Source organism: Aplysia californica, unplaced genomic scaffold (assembly GCF_000002075.1).
Source record: "Aplysia californica isolate F4 #8 unplaced genomic scaffold, AplCal3.0 scaffold00076, whole genome shotgun sequence".
Taxonomy (NCBI): domain Eukaryota; kingdom Metazoa; phylum Mollusca; class Gastropoda; order Aplysiida; family Aplysiidae; genus Aplysia; species Aplysia californica.
In genome coordinates this window covers 1201080-1221475 of record NW_004797346.1, presented here as the reverse complement: position 1 = coordinate 1221475, position 20396 = coordinate 1201080, and the positions used below count along the sequence as shown (strand labels likewise).

Genomic DNA, 20396 nt, shown 5'->3' with positions numbered 1-20396 from the left:
ACACACACACACACACACACATACACACTCTCACAAACACACACACACTCTCACAAACACACACACACACACACACATTCCCACACATGCACACACACTCTCACAAACATACACACACAAACACACACACTCTCACATACACGCACAAACACACATGCACACACACACACACACACACACAAAAAAACACACACACACACACAACTGGGTTCAGAGAGAGCAAACAACATAGCATAATTACTTCAAAGAATGTATAGGAAAACATACATAATGTATGTAGTATGTAGTACTTTAAAATCATCGCCCGTCCACATCGTTCGATTTTTAAGGTCTAAGTGAAGTAGCCTATTGCATAGTCCCTTTCAATGTAGGCCAGAGTCACTTTATTTTCTCTCAGATTTTTTTCTTTTTTTTCTTTAAAAAACTAGAGTAACAACTGGGGTATACGTTCGCTGAAATTCTGAAAATAAACTGAGAGTAACAATAAAATGATAACGAGCCTGGTGTGCGTACACTCTCAACTTTTTTTAAATAGCTAAAGGTGAAAGTATTTACACGTTTTTGTTCATTTTCGGGACGGGAGGCTCAAGTCAAAAGAGTATTACATGTATACATTTTAAACAAGAAGACAAAAAAATGGAATCCTCTGAACTCCTCCGTGGGAAAATGTCTTTCTCAATTTCAGTCTGACCCAGATATATATATATATTATATATATATATATATATATATATATATATATATATATATATATATACATGTGTGTATATTTGTATATATCAGTCTAAAGGGAAGTACAAGTACAGAAATAGGCATGGATCTAAATTCAGTTCCCGCATTTGGTACTGTATGCAGCGTGGGGTAGTTAATGGCTGTGGTGCAGCAGTTTAGTGCTTTATTGTCTCATGCAGAAGACGTGAGTTTGATTCCCATTCTGGAATAATTTTTATGGAGTATTTCTCTACCTTTCAATTCTACTGAAACGTATCCCTCTCATCAACCTAGGCCAGCTTTGACAGTCATCATAGTTGAAGCAGCTCGCCTCCCAAATTATCTAAATTGTGTCTATGGCAGCATAAAACATTTATGATTTTAAGGTGTAATAGGTAATAGATGATACATTATAATTTAACGTTCATCTTCGATAGGACCGAACCGAGTGGGAGAAGAGCCCTGAGAACTCTCTACACAATCCAAGTAATCAAAAAGAATGCCTCTTGGGATTGGAAACAAAGTCATCCACACCGTTGATCTGCGGGATATCAAATGATGTAACGGCGAGCCCAGTTTAACCGATCAACAAAAGATAGAATAAAAACAAATTTATTGATATCATAGGGGAGTTATCCCTTAAAAAGCCATCTGAATCTTCATACAATACTGTTTTATAAACACAACCCCCCCTTCCCCCCAGGTAACACAGCTACTAACGAACAAAGAAACAGATAAACATCAAAGCATTACTGTATAAGAACATTTTATTTATGCATAACAATTTCTTGTTCCCTCATTCAGTAAAATCAATATATTACATATGTATATATATAACGACACGTCTATCCCCCAACCCCCCCCCCAAATAACTAAATATAGAGTAAATACCCCTACAGATTCTTCTTGCTGAGCCTGCTAACAGTTTGAAAAACAATAATATAAAGTCTAAAACACTGTGCAAGAAACTAATATCCACGTCGGTGGGGTAACATAAATTAAATATTAGTGCCATCTCTTAATTAAACTAAACAATGAAAAAGAGTTCAATGCCCAAGTGGAAAAGATATTTTTATCTGATACCGCACTCAAATCTTTGTGCTTGGAGATATCCCATACAGACATCAATGGCTTTGACTTCGGGCTGGGCAGGGTCAAAGCAGCCAGCTGCCTAAAAGATCAAAATGGCATGTACAGTGGAATAACAAATTAATAAAAACGTATTATACAAAATGCATTTTCATAATCTAAAATGAAGACAAAAAAAAAAAAAAGAACAAGGAAAAAAAGCTACGTTTTACTTTTGAGGAGAGCAGACTACTTATGAGACTCATACAACATGAACTATTTAAAACAGGCTAGCCCAAACCCATTGAGACGCTCAAGTTTGACTCAAAGAGAAAGAGCAGAGATGAACCAAAGTGAAATACAAAACATGCAAAACTCGGCACAGCACGGTGAGCATGTCGTGTGTGTTTGTTCTCCATTTTAATAATAACAATAATATATAACATTTATATAGCGCATTTCCAAAAAAGCAGCTCAATGCGCTTTACATTGGAATACCCATTTTTCAAAAACCTTTCTCACTACTTCCTTTCTTCTCATGAAATAAACATTAATGAACACACACACACACACACACACACACACACACACACACACACACACACACACACACACACACACACACACATGCACACAGACTTTTTTCATACAGACATAGGAACAGAACAACTATAATGAAAAATAACGTTAAAAGCTTATGAAGGATAGGCCTGTCGGAACAGAACATGTTTAAGATGTCTTTTGAAGCTATCAAGTGTTTTTATTTTGAGGGGCTGCACCTTCTGTTTCTGCACATACACACACACACACACACACACACACACACACATATATATATTTACACACACACACACACAAACGCACACACAAGTTGAAGTCGTCGGCGGAGTGAGAAAAATGAAAGATCGACTCTTCCGAAGTTCAACTTGACCGTTGGGAATTGTAAAGGAGAAGTGCTTTGAAGTGAGAAAGATATTAACTTAACCAAAGATCAACTCAAACATATTCAACACAAGCAGAGTCATACCTCATATGTGTCATGAGACGGTGAAATCAGCCATTCGTCAAGTTTGGGGGTAAATGAAGTTACAGATGTCATTTTAAAGCTTCTTCAGTTGTCTTGCTTTCGATGAAAAAAATACCAATTTTTCTTGAATAGTAGTCGTGATATTTGTGGGTAAAGGAAGTAGGGGTCATCTGGTGTCAGAGGTAAAAATTAAAAATATGGCTACAAAGTGATAAAGAGACGAAGTGAAGTGGAAGTGAAAATAAACTCTTTTTCTAAAAGTAAAAAAGTTAGGGGTTTTTTTCATTTCTTTTTTTTTTTTGGACCATTTTTGAGGCAGTGTGGTAAAATCAGGCGCTCGTCAAAATAATGAAATCCGAGAAATCTGCATTTTTCGGTCAGTTTGACCTTGTATGTCCATTTAAAAACATTTTTATGCGTGAATTTTACGGAAAAACGTTGATTAAAGGCACAAAATGTAAATTTTCAGTTTCCACAAACTCTCAAGCTAAGGAAATAACTCATCTTTGGAGGCCATTTTCTCACTTATTTTACCTCTGAAATAAAGTGACTCCAACCTCCTTCATATCATACACAAGCATCTTGACTTCTGTTCAAAACAAATGGACAAGCTTTAAGATGATGTCATTAACTCTAGATGCCCCAAAACTGACGAGAGATTGATTCTACCGCGTTGTGACACATTTTTATTTATCGATTTTTAATTTTTTATTTATCAACTGTATTTTATTTTTTTAAATGCAAAAATCGCTACTGCGCCAAAACACAGATGCTTGTCTTGCAAGTAATTACGGAAAACACAAATAGAATTTCATTGTCATGCACTCCTCAGCATTCCACAGGCCCATTTTGAGCTTGAAAAACTGACTTAATTGCAATTCACTTTTCGGATCAAGGGGAAGCTTTTGTTATATAGACCACTAAACACATCGAAGAGTTAGAAAACTAGCACAGGAAATAGAAACAGAGAAGCAAATTGGTTTCAAATTCATTTCAGTTCCAAAAGCCACCCATGTCAGATGAGAATGTTTGAGGTCGATAAAAAAAAACCCCCAAAACCCCTGGGACAAATCCGAGACTCGTTTATCCATGTCCTGGAAGTAAATTTGTGCTATAATGTAATACTGACACTGATTTTGCTGAAAACGTGGCTCTACTTTCTGAATAGACCAGCACCATCGTTGACATCTCAGCACTCATGAGTCTCAAAACTAAAGTTTTAAGGCACTTGCAACAAAAACGTGTTTAAAGCTCCAGGAGATTTTTCAGGTCTGCTGGCCGGGCCAGACATAACAAACCAGGAACTGTGGATGAAAGCTCAACAACAGCCAGCCCAAGATGAAATCCTTTGGAGGCAATGTGGACGGATTGGCTGTACTTTTTGCATGCCTGATTCCCGTACCACAAATTAAACTTAATTTGGAACCCAAAGAGGAAAAGGAAAAACATGTCAGTACAAAGGCAAGGAACAGGGGACTTTAATGGAGACTTCTGGAGAGACTGGAACAGAAACATGATGACTGGAGAGAGAAATCAATGGCCTATAAAACAGGCAATATGGACACAACTCTGGTATGTTGGGAAAGTAGTCCTGTGTTTGCTGCATTCACAAATCGATATAAAAGATATTTGATTACATAGAGCCAATGTTACAAATATTGAAAATTTCCATCTGCTAATTTATTAGCTAAATCATTTCTCTTGACATCACGTAATGCTTTCACCAATGTGCCTATAGAAGCTTCAGCTGAATCTTTTTTCCAAGCAACAAGAGACCTATGTATGACCTCCTTTATGTTACGCGGATGATCCTCATGAAGTTGATCCAACTGGGCATCTTTAATACCGATCCTCCGAAGGAAAGATTTATACTTTCCGTCTAGTCCATTCTCTAAGAAGTCAAACACATCGCTGAAATCTGAAAGAGAAAGAGGCAACAAAAATTAAACATTTAAAAGGCAACATGACCAGACAAATTATTCAAAACTGACAACAAGTTAAACAAGAAACTGGCGGTCCAATTTTGTATTCGCATATACTTCCACTACTAAATATAGGTGCCACAATTCATCAGTATGTAAACAGAACTAGACGTACATATTATGGCTACAAAGTTATTGGATGAAAGTTTGAGGTACAGGTAAATGATTAGATCTGTCGGGACTATCCTGTACACATAGTAGGCATATCTTTCAAAGTTGTGTTTTGGCTCCAGTCATGATTAGCGCCATAGTGGCCAAGGGGTAAGCTCTCACACTCGCAATCATAAAGTCATCGGTTTGAATCCCATCAGGAGCCCGATATTGTGTCCTTAGGAAAGGCACTTTACATGAGTTTCCCTCATTTCAACAGTGGTGGGAATGGATACCCGGCTAAAGACAGGGAAAGATCTTGACAGTTTGTTAGTGTGTGCAATCCGCAGCTTGCACTGTATGCTTCCCGGGAAGACGAAAATCTCTATGAGTGTTCAAGGGTCTGTTGGGGTAATAACAGCTGCAAAGTACATAGAGCATGCTATAGGGCGTGAACATGCGCTATAGATTAATACAGTTATTACTATTGAGATTTGATGCATTCCCAGCCCAGGATGGGAAACCACAAACCTCAGGATTCCCTTTTCAGAAGGTCAAATCTTTTAATAAAGTACACTGGAAGCCAAGTTCCCATGGGTAAAGGGAGTTCGACTTTCTGTGGTGACTTTGAATATAAGGAGAAGCTTACTGTATGAGGTAGTGTAAAGCAAGACAGGCAATGAGCAGGTCACTAAACCTAAAGATTTATTTTGATGATCTTCAAAAGGAAGGCAAACTTGATGTTTCAGTGACATGTATATTCTGGGTAAACAAAGATGTTGTTACATTCAGTCGGCAGAGCAGGCTGAGAATAATAATGAAACATATAGCAGAATAAATCAAACTTTTAATATTATTTTTTCTAGTATTTGATGGTATCATGGAAGCGTACTCAGCCCAGCAGTAAACCGAAATTGCAGGATAATAGAGGTTTAATAATGAATATTGACATAAATCTGAAAACAACCCTGGTCTGATCCATCATGTACATGCCAGAGGTGTTGAGAGACGACCAATTAATCCACCACTAACTACTGTCATAATTTTTGTCATACTATCTTGGAGAGGAAGATGTAAAGTAGAAGCAGGGATTACTAGAACAGCAAAATTGAAATTTACAGGCAACATTTTTTCATCCTGTTTTCCTGTTTCTAATGCCCTTGAACCTAGACGGTCATATAATCAGGCCACCTGCGCGCTACTGACCTAGATTCCTTGTGGGCTTACACACCCGTGTAGTAAGCCCACAACCTTGTAGAGCATTAGTAGTGATAAGCCTACGCAGGGTGCGGCGGTCAGTTTGAATTGTTGTTTTCTCATGCTTTGACACTGGATTATTTCTGCCTAATGCAGTTTGCTTTTCAAGTCATCTGGATTATGTGAATATTTTTTACATCATTGTGTGTGTTGAGGAACAGAAGTGGTGACTAATTAATTAATTAATTAAGATTGACCAGCAGTCTTGAGATCGCAAATTTGAAGTGCTGTTTGGCTGCACTGTAGCTGTAGGCCTACTGTTCATTTTCAGATTCTTCATCGCCATCGTACTCAGTGAATGCCTGGATTCTTTTAGTTGAGGCCTAATGCAGTTTTTTTTTCCAAATCATCTGGATTGTGTGAATATCAAATATCTCTTCCATCAGTGTACGTGTTTAGATTAAACCTACAGTGAAGTTTTGACCGTGCACGTTTAATTCATATCTGTCTAAATCCATTCTAAAATCCATGTCTACACAGTGGAGGCCCCCCCTTCTGATCCGCACTCTTCACTGACTTAGAGCCTCTCTATGCAAACAACCACTAAAAACGAACTCTCCATCCTATCCCTAGATCTGCTTTTAGATTTAGATTAGTTTGTAACACAAACAATAGACTAAAAGGACCATGTAGATATAAATCTATATATCTAGACTCTGAGCGTCTAGGGGCCCACCCTTGTTAGGTAGGGAAAAGTATACGGATCATAATTATGGGGGAGCTCCTTTGTGTTTTTCCCGACCTGCTTTGTTTAATATCTGCTGTTCTTTCACAGTGCTTACATGCTTCTCTTCTAGGCCTATTTATTGCTTTCACCATGTGTGGTTATGACTCTGTTGGACTGTGACTGACACCTTCAAAATAAACTGAAGGAATAAGAACAACAATGGGAAGAAAATGCTCAGTTGGTGGATGCAAAACTGGCTATGACAGTCAGAAAGGTGCAGAAAAAGTGACCTTGTATGGATTTCCTTCGGATGAAACAGAATGTCGGGCATGGACTGCTAGCTTACCAAACATTTTATCCTATGAAAAGGTGTCAAAACATATCAGTGTGTGCCCTCCATTTCCGTAAAACTAACTCAACTCAAGTCAACTTTCTGTCTTTCCATCGCTTTTGTCTGTCTAGAATAATTTTTTACATGTCCGTTAGTTTGAACACAAACACAGGGAAGCTAAACCACTGAGAGAGAGAGAGATATATATATATAGAGAGAGAGAGAGAGAGGGGAGAGAGAGAGAGGGGGGGAGAGATTGAGAGGGAGAGAGGGAGAGAGAGAGAGAGAGAGAGAGAGAGAGGGGGGGGAGAGAGAGGAGGGAGAGATTGAGAGGGAGAGAGAGAGAGAGAGAGAAAGAGAGAGAGGGGGGAGAGAGAGAGAGAGGGGGGGAGAGATTGAGAGGGAGAGAGAGAGAGAGAGAGAGAGAGGAGGGAGAGAGAGAGAGAGGAGGGAGAGAGAGAGAGAGAGAGAGAGAAAGAGAGAGAGAGAGAGGGAGAAAGAGACCGCCTAGCCGTGGCCGTTGTAATCATTATTATCATTACGAAGGTCACTGCTTGCTGTGGGCCGAAGCCTGAGCGGCCGGTGTGTCAGCCCACAAGCAAGGTGTGTAGTTCTTGGGCTGCGCTGCCTGATTTATGATCGCCTAGCCTTGAACTGAATGTATGCATAGTCTTAAAAATAACTAACCTTACTCCTTAATGAAGCAAATCACAATCAAAGGTGCAACTTTTTCAAAGTAGAACAAAGATATCTACATGAAGAGACAACAACAAATTACTGACTTTGGCCAATGCGAGATTATAACAGCCCATACATTACCTTTGAATAAGTAACTTCAATTATACTTTTAAAAATCGGGAAAATTATCTGACGAATCTCACATCCTAGATCCTATTGCACATCAGATGGCCGATGGAACAGATTGGAAAAGAAAGCCTGTCTAGTAGGAGGGCAAAACAGGGAGATTCTGGCAATTAATATGCCCTTATATCCGTTTAAGCTAAATACAGTGGAGTCAACTTAAACCCAAAAAGGTTAATCCAAAAACAGCAACAAAGTGAAAGAAAATAGAACCACTGTTTTTTTCTTCTTTTCTCTCTATTTGAGCAATCTCTCTAAGCCTAATGCACAGCTAAACTGAAGAAAATCTGGCTGTCGTCCTGTAGAATTTGTTTTATAACTCCACTGTATGTCAATACATGTACTGTTCATGCTCCTGCTCTTCGCAACATTTATTATTAAACGAAAGGAGATGTTGCTGTTCTGCTTTTGATTTACCCCAGGAACATGTCCTGACACATTTTTAAACATATTATACTTACACAATGATATCCAAATACATGTATTTAGAACAATGCACAAGAAATGAAAATAAAGAAAAGACACACAAGAGTTCAAAACTAGCTGTTATGGGATTGCCTCTCTACATTGCGTAATTAACATGTACTTTAGAAAGATGGAAAAAAGGAAGTGTACTTCCAGGCACTGTTTCAGGGTGCGAAAAGGTAAATGCATAAAAAAGTATCAAGTCTCTCAACAAGGCACTGTCATGGCAAATAGATTTCAGTTATTTTCCAGATGGCATAGTTTTGAAAGAAAAATCTCCTTTTTATACATGACGAATGCAGTATAATAGAGCAGAAAAATATGATTTACATACTAAAAATCAAACTTTGATCTAACACAAATTTTTAAAAGTCTGTGGTACCACAATGGATGGTTGTTTAACCCCAAGCCTTGAATTTCAAACTATCTAGCTGCTATCCGAGGGTTCTTTATCAATATAACAAACTCTAAAGCCCTGGCCCTGCACTGCTGTCGCTTTCAAAAAAGAAAAAAAAAAAAGAATTACAAATATAAAGAAATAAAACTTGGTGAAATTAAAGATATATCATCAGAGCTTTTTTGACACACCACAAAATCAGATTCAAAATAAGAAACACCTTTTCACAGAAGTGAAGATTAATGGTATATATAAGAAAAAAAAAATACTTGACAGATATTAAAAAAACCCAATAAAAATTCAAAATCTAGTAAGTAAATCAGAAAGAGTAACAACTGTAACAAAAATTACGAACACGATCCAGCTTCATTTCAGATCATATTGTCTGATACAAAAATAATTTCTCTCCTGATCTACTTCGAAATCCTTTATCAAATATGTAGTCGAGCTTAAGACACTCTGAGGGACTTGAAAAAAACCTAATTCTATCGGGATAAGAGCTCAGTAAATTAATGTATATTGAAAAGCACTCCAATAAATATTCAAGCTACCTGTTGACCTTCTCATAAGTGAATGTGTGCAACAAGTACTACTGAGGTTGCAAGTGAGAATGTTTTCTGACTTCCACAAGTACAGTGACAAGACCAAAATGAAAAGCATATAATATATATCTGGCTTTACAACAAAGAAAGAACTATTTGAGTAAAGAGATTATTCTTTTATCTACATTAAACAATAACTTTGCACCACTTATACTCTTTCAAAAAAAGGTTTACCATTTAAGCTATTTTGCTTCGAATAAAGCTGGACAGCACTGAAGATAACTCCGTCCGTCCTAATCTCCAAAAAGGTATTTTTCAATATGGGTCATTTGGTGGGCTTTAAAGACTTTTCTTCACCGACTACGCTATTTAAAGCAGACATTGAAAAAGGAAGTTCTCCTTCAATTTTAAAACTAAACCTTAACCAGAAAGGAGTGGCAAACCCATGTTATAATTAACAACCACGCAACCAGATAATGTGCCTTTCAATAAACATTAAAATTGTAAACAAAAATTGGACTGACCTTCTTCTTGTGTGTTTCTGTCGCCACAAGTCCTATACTTGTCCTCAAATTTCTGTAAATGATCAAGCACATCAGATCTACCTCCGCAACTGCTACTGAGTGCCATTTTCAGAAACTCAAGATTGTCTGGTGAAAGTTTATTTCTCTCTTCCAGAGCTTCAAACAAGTCCACGCATTGACTAATCTGATCTCGATCTCTTGCTCGGATAAAATCTTTGCAGAATGACTTCAGCCTGTTCAGCTCATCATCACGCAGCATTGAATCAAGTTTTGACAGCATGACTCTGTACTGCACAACCTTTGCCTCTGTGTCTGCCATTGTGAAAAGTATTGTCTGTCACAGTCCACTTATCTAGTTACTTTCTGAAAAATAAAGAGGTAAAATGGAAGGTAAATAATATGGAGGAGTCAATATTTAATACAATCGTTTCAGGTCTAATGCCCTTTTAGAACAGAACGTGTCATTAACTTGATATAAGGCAACCTCCACATTTTAACATTCAGGACAAAGCTAGTATTAGAAAGTTCTGAACAAAAAAAATACGGTGGAATCCAAGGACAGGTCAAAAGCCGAAAAGAGGGATTGTGATGAAATCAAGTGCTTATTACAGTTATGATATTAAAGGAATTAACATTTTTCTGCCTATTAAATTTGGCAATTATTAGACTTGTTCGTTTTGGGCTCAACGCCATTTATGTGTTCACTCTTAAACACACTCCTGTATGGATTATACTACATAAATGTTGATCAAAGGTACACAAATATCAATTCGCAGTTTCCAAGGATACTACAGCTTTGGAGGTCACCAAACTTTAGAGGCCATTTTTTCACACTGACATCAGTCGCCCCCAACCTCTTTTAATCGCAAATTTTATATCTCAACTTCTATATTTAAGATAGCCTAAAGACAAATAAACAGGCTTTAAAGATGTTACCAATAACTGCATGTGTGCCAAAAAATTGATGAGCACCTGATTCCACTGCGCTGTGACATAATAAATAAGGGTAGGTTTTTATTATAACTCCTTGTTATCAGGAATATCACTGGAGAAAGTTAAAAAACTTCAAACTGTCCAAAACAATGCAGCACGTTTAGTTTTACGGAAAAGAAAGCGAGACTCTGCTAAACCTCTTTTACAAACGTTGCATTGGCTTCCTGTTGAGAAAAGGATTGTGTACAAGTAGGCTACCATATGTCACAAATGTTTAAATGATAATGCACCATCATATTTATCAAATCTGTTAAGACTGAATATTCCAACTCGCAGTTTAAGGTCATCTGCTGACAAAAAGAAATTTATTTTACCATCTATGAAACTTAAAACAATGGGTGAAAGGGCATTTGAATACCAAGGCCCCAAGATCTGGAATGCTTTACCAAGTACGTTGAGAGAAATCAAATCTTTTGATTCATTCAAATGTCAGCAGAAGTCGTTTCTGTTTTTAAATTAATAAGATGAATATTTGGAATAATTTTCTTTAGTCAGAACACGTTTCATGTTACTGTTGTATGTTGTACTGTATTGTAAAGCGTTCAGAGCCTGTGTACATTATTTGGGGTTGAGCGCTATATAAATGTCATTTATTATTATTAAGGGTAGTGTCAATAGACAGAGCAGTTGTTTCCACAGGAAAGCACATTTTCCGCTTCTATACAAACTTGTGTATTTGAAATTATTGTAATTGGTGCTGTTAATTTTATGTCGTCTAATCTGTATGAACACTGAAATGAGGGTTTCTCGTGACCGGCACTCTGTATGAAAATAGAACTGCAATTAAGCATCAGTTTATTGTAGTAGTAGTAGTAGTATCTTTTTTTGTATCAATGTTTGTGCATTGAAGCAGAACATTTACCACATTTTTCAGCCTCTAATTCAGGTAGCAGGCTTAACATAGCTACACTTTTGTCTGAAGCGAAAGAGGTAGAATGCTTAACTCAATTTTTGTGGACACTATGCTTCAAAATGGAGGATAGGGGTTGTGCAAAGCATAAATGACTTTGTATGTGAGTAGAAAATGTTGATGTGTTTTGTGAAAGAGTACCAGTGGCTAAGTGAGTAGTGAGTTTTGACTCAAGCAATGTCAAGCAAGTGTCGGTGACACGGAGATCAGATGGGTGGTCACTGGAGTGTGTCCTTGAGCAAGACACAACAACCCTAGCTCAAATTATAGGGCGCTGCACAGTGGCGACCAACAGTGGCATTGTTTGTAAACTGTTCTGTATTTGTGTAATAGTGTGTATTTATGTATGCATTTATGCATGTATGTATTTATGTATGTACGTATTTATGATTATGTATTTATGTATGTATGTTTGCCATTGTAAAACAAAGTGCCCTTCTGGGACAAATAAAAGTGTAATTTTTTTTTTATTTTATCATGTTAGCGTGATGTTTTGAAGCATTGACTAGCAAATTCCAAATCAATTTAACTATATATATGGATTTGGATTTTGTCATACAGAGCTAATGTGGCAGGGTAAATGAAATGACCTCTCCTTTGTGCAAGCTGCCGGGGAGAAAAAGGAAATGCTCAAGATGCATTATATTACCAGTTAGGCTACCGTGTAATATAATCATACAAAATCTTAGAACATAGGCACCATAACATCTCAATTGGTGAGTTGAAATGCTGTCCAAAGTAGAGCGCTTCGTTTGTTATAACAGTCTGTATCAACGTCTGTTGCTCCTCCTTTTGTCGTCTTTGATGTGTGTGTGTGTGTGTGTGTGGGAGGGGGGGGGGGTGGTGGCTGTAGCGATGTGGTCGCTTTTAAGAAAAAGGGGGCTATTCTATAAATGATAAAATGCTTTTTTGAGAAAAAGAAAGGACAGTTTTTGCCCCTGGTTCAGTTTCTTTAAAAGAAAACGAGAGTTTAATTTTCTCTATAAAATCAAACAAATATACACAAATGAAACCAAACGTCTCCCATAGAGGGCAATGCCCATTTTTGGTGTAGGTCAAGATTTCTGAAAACCCCTGAAATCTGGGTTAGCCCGCTTGTCTTTCAAAGCGACTATGTAGAGTAGAGAAAAGCAATGAATGGACCAGAGGCAATCTCAAACACACAGTAAGTATGTCATTGTGCTTCAAGTTCATGGCTTTTTGAAAGAGAGAAAGCACTAACATCTCTGTAGTATAAACAGGCTAAAATTACCTTAAAGTGTATGTAGCAGCTCACTTTATCATAGGCCTACAAGCTGAGCAAAGACTCATTAGACTGCGTCACTTACAGAGTCACTGTTTGCAAAGAAAACTTCATCTCACTATGATCGACCAATCGGCCAGGGTTATAAAAATGTATATCACTTGTATAGTGTGTATTTCTGACAGTGCGTATTGACATGGGTAAGCTGGTGTGTAAGAGCAGGCGGGCGAGGAGAAAACAAACGGGCCGGGAGTGGGGTTGGTACCAAAAAAATATAAATTGTGCAAGAAATTTATTTGCACTGCTTTAGAGCTGGCCAGATGTTCACCGATCAAACTTATGTAGTTTGCTGTCTAGTCATTTGATATCGCAATTATGCTTAAAGTGTCATAGTTAGTCTAGCACGTTGTCACTGGTCGACATCATATTAATAACAGAATTACCAGACAAATATTGACAGTGTGCTATGAGAGTAAATTTCTTTGTCCAACTTAAGAAGTGAACTTATTGTGGTGACACACAGTCTTGCTTTAGAATTTCTTTTTATAACTTGATGTCACGATTTTATATTTATAAATATATCAATATCTGAAAGATTCAAACTGTCCTTGTCTCTTCTTAGTGGTGTGAAACAACAACTCTCTCTCTCTCTGTGTCCCCCTCCTCTCTATCACTCTTCCTGTCCAATTGAATGTGTGACTCCTCCCCTCCCCCTTCTCGCTGTCTCCCTTGGTCTAAACACCCCCCCTCTCTCTCTGTCTCACTGCCTGCAGGCAGAATTACTGCACGCTTTCAATCAAGAGCACTGGAACATTTGTATACACTCATACCACTGGCCGTCACACACTAGCTCAAAGTAGCGCCCAAGTCTCGCACGGATGCGAGACAGGGCAATTGAAACATCTTGGTAGTGGAGAATCTTTGATTCTAGTACATCCTATGATTTATAGTTATGCCCTTGAATCTGAAAATTTCATATCATGACTTTTTACTCTCAAGCCTTCTCTGCAATAATCTATCTGTTCTAGATAGACATATCATATATTAATAGAAAGGGAATTAGAAGACCTTTCAGACCTAGCCAATAGATTTCATATTTCTCAAGCTTTCTTAATGTGTGACATATTTTTTGTGTTACCGAAAATAGATGCAAAATCAGAAATCAGACTGCCCCAACAATCACAAAGAAGAAAAAAAAAACGCTTTAAAGTTTCGAGTTTACATTAATTTGATGAGAAAGTATATTCAATTCTGCATGTAATGTATAAAAGGAGGCACCTCATTTTGTAGAAAAATAAAGAAACGAGGGCCGTTCTTGTGCATTCTACAAATTCTCAGTTATTGCCCTTGAAACTGGAAATTTCAGAGCGAGAATTTTTTAATACAACCATTAATTTTAATCTATTTATTTATATCTTTTAGTCTATTTAGTCATTTTTATTTGATAAAAATTATGCCTTACAAAATCTTACTTTATAAAAGTAAATATATTTTATGAGCGAAATACCACATCACCAGCCATCGCATATATTAATACGATATAGTACTGCATGAACTGCTAGGGGTTTAATTTTTTTAAAAACAAACTTTGTGTCAGCAATAGCAAAATCACTCACTCTGTGTAAAAAAAACAATGGAAGCCATGCGCTTTTTAACGACTTGTTTTTATTGACCAATCTGGCAGTAAAGTTTACTGTAAACAGCTGCAGCCATGCCATATATATAATAGACTCTCTGGCCAAGCTTCTCTGCTTTCTCTCTCTCTTTCTCTTCTCTCCATCTCTCTCGTGCTGTATAGAGGCATCCTACAGGCTACGCAAATCAGGGATCACTTTCAATGCTGACGATACGATCACAAAGCCTGTACTCTAATTCTCCCCCATTTACGCGTTCAATTGTCAAATGTCAAAACCAGAGCATCCCTTCAATTAAATTTAGCATTACTTTTTAGTAGTTCCGCGGCCTTCCTGATGCCGTAAAATCTCCTAGATACCGTACTGAAAAATTTTCTAGGTCTCTAGGTCTAGACAGATTTGAAATAGTTTTGTTCTTTTTACATTACATTTACAAATCAGTTTTCTGTATTTCCCAGACACATCATAAAACCTGAAGATAGACAGAAAGAAAGAATGGCAAATTTTTACTCATGCACTAACACACAGATGCACTGATTTGAGGGCTAAACTGACACAATTTTTTGCTGCAGAACACACGTATGGCCACTAAAACGCTGGCAAATCAATTGTTTTGTACGTATATCAATCCTAATACACGGAGTCCATAATTCCGTCTCAGCGATCTTTTAGTTTGTCCGGGCCCCCCGCAGTAGGTCATAAATATCACCGGCAGGTGACCTGCAATTTCACGCGTCAAGTCGGGGATTGACCGGGGTCAACTCGTGCACAGCGCTGTCCTATCTTGTCCTTATCAGAACGCGTTTCTTCCCCTAATTTCAGAGCCGTAAAATGATGCTCACTCTACCCCTAGAATCTACTTCCTCATCAACTTCGCTTCGTCTACGTCTTCTTGGTATCTTGTAAAAGTTTAAACAGTTTTCATTGATTCGTTTGGGAATAATAACAGTTTTAAATTGTGAGTGTTAAGTGATCAGAAGCGCCGTTAATAATGTGATCTCTTCAAATTTAATTACAAATCATTCGAAAATGAAACATTGGTGTTTATTTCTGTTTGCGCGGTATGATAGCCATCAAATCATATTTTCTAATGATGTGAATTTTGTTTTTCCAGAACTTTGCAGTGATTGAACTATCAGTTAGTGAATTGTCTTCCTAAGTAAAAATTGTTAAACTGCAATGGGTCACACATATGAGAGGCATAGAGTCTCTGAATGAGCTTTGTCGGGAGTGTTGGCGTTTAAATCTAACTGTCAAACAAAAAAAGGCTATCTCCATTCGGCACTGTGGTTTATAATTCGCTGTGATTACCAGACATGCCAGAATCACGTGAAATAAGTAAACAAACTCAGTGTAGCCTAGTGAGTGTAGGAGAATAAGGGAGCACGGGGGGTATATAAACAGACGGCGAAGGTTAAACTGGCCTTCCGAGCCATGACTAAAACCTAGTTTGAGCAGGGTTCGACGCTACTGGTGGGTCGACACAGTGAATGGAGCTGCGGACCTGTACGACCCACACTCATCGTTCCCCGCTCGAAACAGTGAGTATTGAAACCAACGTAAATAGACTAATGAGTAGAATCTAGGATTAGATAGCAGTTATCCTCTCATTACAAGCTATTTCGGCATTTATTTGACGTGTGGCGTGGGGGCCAGGCGGGATATCATGATCGTTAAGACCTTAGGCTAAGCTAGACCTAGAATCTAGGCCTGGATTTAGATCTAGTTGTTATAGTCCAGATCTAGGGGTTTTGCAGTGATGGCTAGCAGGTCAAAAATGGCGATGGGCCCGAGTATCAGGTATGATGTGCTTAAACCGTTTACTGGGGAGGGGGACGTCGAGGCTTGGTTGCAGAAGGCGGAATTGGTGGCTAAACTGACTCACATTGAAGACGTGGCCAGTTTTATCCCATTGTACCTGGAGGGGGGAGCTCAAGCTGTGTATCTTGAGATGAGCGAAGAAGAGAAGGGGAGAGTAAAGCTCATCAAGAAGAACTTGAAGGAAGCGTTTTGCGACAACCAATTCGTTGGTTTCGCAAAACTACGTGAGACGAGGTGGACCGAGGAAGCGGTGGACGTATACACGTTAATGAATTGCGGAGGGTAGGCAGGACTTGTGGGTTCTCAGGAGAGGGGCTGGAGCAGCTGGTGAAATTGGCTTTTGTCACTGGCTTTCCAGACAGCATAGCCTTGGAACTGCAACAGGTGGTAGGGGTGGAGTTGATGAGAGTTGCAGACATTATTGGTAGAGCTAGGGTCCTGGGGGCAGTAGTGGGTGAGGGGCTTACAGCTGCAGCGGTAGATCAGGCAAGGGGATACAAAAAATCTGGGGGGCGGGGGATGACGCAGTACAACACCAGTCAGGTAAAGTGTTTCATTTGTGAGGGGGGTCATTTTGCTAGAGAGTGCCCAGAGAATTTAAGCAAGAAAAAGTCACTTGTGTGCTACAGGTGAGGTGGGGAAGGGCATATAGCGGCGTACTGCGAGCACACTGGTAAAGGTAGTCATGGGGGAGGAAGCTCGAGTCCTGGGGTTGACGCAGTGTGCGTTACAGGAGTAAGAGGGGTCCCAATGATCACAGTCACCATGTAAGGTCACAGTTGACACGCATTGATAGACACGGGGTCTTCGAACACCATGATCAGGGCTGGGTTGGTCGACAGATGGACCGGAGATGCGGTGCAGGTATCAGCATTTGATGGAAGAGCCGTTGAATGCAAGGGGAGGGCGCAGATTGAAATGGAGGTAGATGGCGAAAAAGTCAGTACGAGGGCAACTGTGGTTGATCACATAGTCGGGGGCATAGATGTGCTGATTGGCATGGATATAATCGTACAGCTAGGAGGGGTGATGGTGGGGCAACACAAGATCCAGTTTGGAAAACGGATGGCGTGTTTGGTTTTAGGGGTGCCAGCAGGGGAACAAACATGTCCAAGGGTAGAACTATCAATCATGATAAGGATTTCAATGCAAAGTTTGTTGTTGAGTCGAGACAGATGAAAGAGAGGTCGCGAGAGTCTTCTGGTAGCAAGAAGTTTGTTGAGTCGAGACAGATGAAAGAGAGGTCGCGAGAGTCTTCTGGTAGCAAGAAGTTTGTTGAGTCGAGGCAGCAGATGGAGGAAGTCGGTGTGTCTGGTGGGGGGCGGCTGCCGGTGGGGACGCTGTCAAACCCTCGAGGAGACGACAGGAAGTGGATGAGGAGGGGGGAGGGGGCAAGTCGGGAACGGAGGTGAGTGGGGTCGCGGATTATCCGGAAGCCCTTCATGGATGACCCAAATCTGAATTGACCGATATATTCCTCGAACGAGTTGGCGGTTCTTGGGAGGAAGAAGAGGGAGGAGGAGAGGCTGAGACAGAAGTACGCGGAGATGAAGCCAGGCGTAGCACAAGACAGTTCTGAGAACTCCAAGGGAGGAGAGAGCAAGAGGGCCTCTAAGGACGGGAGAGGAGGGGAGGAGGAGGAGTCAAACTGGAAGACAAAGAGAACGGACAGAAAAAAGAAGAGCAGGAAGAGCAGAGATAAAGACAAGAAAAGGAGGAGTAGAGATAGCAGTGACATTGACGATGGTGAGGAGAAGAAGAAGGAGAATGGCGAAAATGATAAGAAAAAGTTAAAAATAGAAACGACCAAGTCTCGAGGGATGCCCGATGACGACAGAGGAGACGAGAAAGGAAGGAAAGGTTCGAATGACACCGGTGGAAAAGAGGTTGAAAAAGGTAGAAAAAGTCAGTGGTTGGACGAAGTCGATCTGGAGAAAGAGGAGAGAAGGGTGCAGCAGAGGCTGAGTGAGGAGGAAGCGAGACAGAGGGAGGTTGCGGCGGCCTCTCAAGGCCAGCAGGAAGCTGTCTGGCATGAGCAAGGGGCGACGGACGGACTAGAAATGGCGACAGACGGAGAATCAATCGAAACGTTGGCGGTTGCCGCCCAAGAAGTGCACAAGGCGAGCTGCTGGGATTCTACGTCGAGGGCTAGTGGCCAGGATTCCGTAGATGTACGCGATCTCAGGGGATATAAATCAGAGGAGAAAGGAGAGAGTGAAGAGGGCCGAGAGGTTGACAGGCGTTTCCCGAAACGGGCAAGGAGGGCCCCGTTGTGGCAGGACGATTATGTCCTGGGATAACCGTAATGCGGAGGCGGGCATGGGGGGTGGGGGGGGGGGTGGGGAGGGAAGGATAAAGAGAGATTGGTTTGGGACGGGACGTCAGGACTCTCTTGAATATCCTCCCCTTGTTTTGTGTTTAGTATTATCATGGCGGGTTAAACTGGGGTGATTTGTGTATTCTCTTTAGGTGGGGTGTTGGTTTTTATCGTATTGATCAATGAGATCAAGGGGGCGTGTGGTTTATAATTCGCTGTGATTACCAGAAAAGCCAGAATCACGTGAAATAAGTAAACAAACTCAGTGTAGCCTAGTGAGTGTAGGAGAATAAGGGAGCACGGGGGGTATATAAACAGATGGCGAAGGTTAAACTGGCCTTCCGAGCCACGACTAAAACCTAGTTTGAGCAGGGATCAACGCTACTGGTGGGTCGAAACAGTGGATGGAGCTCCGGACCTGTACGACCCACACTCATCGTTCCCCGCTCGAAACAGTGAGTATTGAAACCAACGTAAATAGACTAACGAGTAGAATCTAGGATTAGATTAGAGATAGATCTAGATCTAGCAGTTATTATCCTCTCATTGACATTACAGGCACGCGGCACACGAATCAAAAAGTATCGTTTAGACTTGAATCAGAAGTAATCGTCATGGCCACCTCTATTCTCACCCGGAGTGAGAATAGTGCAGGCGAGTCTTGTGGCTATTCTCACCCGCTGCGCGTTCACCCTAAACCACAGAATTCTACACTGTGATAACAGAAAAATTGTAGAATTCTGTGCCGTGAACAAACGTTCCATTACAACTGTAGCCTACTAAAAGCGTACAATTTTGTCTGTGGGCAGTGGAGAGAGAGAGAGAAAGTGAAAGAGAGAGGAGTAGCGCGAGAATTTCCGGGCAAAACAAAATGGCGACCCGCGTAGTTCGGCTCGATTCGAAAAGTTAAATAGCCGCAGCATCTTTGTAGACAACCAAATTAATTTACTTTTGTGTTTTAACATCATTTTTAAACTTTGTTTTGGTCAATTTGATCGTCCACACCGATAGACAGTATTCAGAAAGAAACAGAGAGAGAGAGAAGAGGGGAGGAGTTGATCTTGCGAGAACTTCCGGCGGGTGAGAATAGCCACTTTCAATCGTCATTGGGGACAAAACTAGATTCTTGATTTTCTGTGGGTTGTATTTCCCTGTCACAAAAGTCGGGGCCACTAGATCTAGATATATCTAGATCTAAATCTAAATCTAGATCTATCCATATCCAGGTAGTGCCCCATACTTAATTCTGCTCTGTCTCATTCATAGCCTAGATCTAGATATAGATCTAGAATCTAGATCTAGATTATAGATCTAATACCCTTAAAGAGACCATCATGTAATTAACAAAAATCGCCTGCCTTCTTCTTTTAGGATTCTCTCAGCTTCGGTACTTGTTTCCAACAAGGATATCATTGCTCTGCCATCTTTGATTTGAACTCCTGAACTCATGTCAAACTGTTTTGTTTTCAAGTTTTGCCTAGCCTAATAATAGACTGTGGCATTTCCAACATCGTCGTATATTTTGTGTTTGTCCTTTTCCCCTCCACTTTACAAAT

General features: G+C 39.8%; 1 protein-coding gene and 1 long non-coding RNA gene across 2 annotated transcripts; both read right to left on the bottom strand.

Annotated features, from left to right (window-relative positions):
* Window positions 1–3503: 3503 nt before the first annotated feature.
* On the bottom strand, window positions 3504–20311 carry LOC101861195. Its single transcript, XM_005094155.3, has 3 exons — window positions 20199–20311; window positions 9923–10285; window positions 3504–4724 (listed from the first exon to the last, which is right to left on the bottom strand). Exons 2-3 carry the CDS (start codon window positions 10239–10241, stop codon window positions 4456–4458), a joined length of 588 nt encoding a protein of 195 aa, XP_005094212.1. The 5' UTR covers window positions 10242–10285; window positions 20199–20311; the 3' UTR covers window positions 3504–4455.
* Window positions 5742–8777, bottom strand: LOC118477377. Its single transcript, XR_004858329.1, has 2 exons — window positions 7789–8777; window positions 5742–6044 (listed from the first exon to the last, which is right to left on the bottom strand). It is a non-coding gene; the product is annotated as an uncharacterized LOC118477377 (long non-coding RNA).
* Window positions 20312–20396: the final 85 nt, after the last annotated feature.

Excerpts from the sequence above, each read along its gene's own strand:
- LOC101861195 (XM_005094155.3), bottom strand. The coding sequence starts at position 10,241 with ATGGCAGACACAGAGGCAAAGGTTGTGCAGTACAGAGTCATGCTGTCA. Across the intron at positions 4,725-9,922 it reads CAGAAACACACAAGAAGAAG|ATTTCAGCGATGTGTTTGAC; the intron begins GTCAGTCCAATT and ends TTTCTCTTTCAG.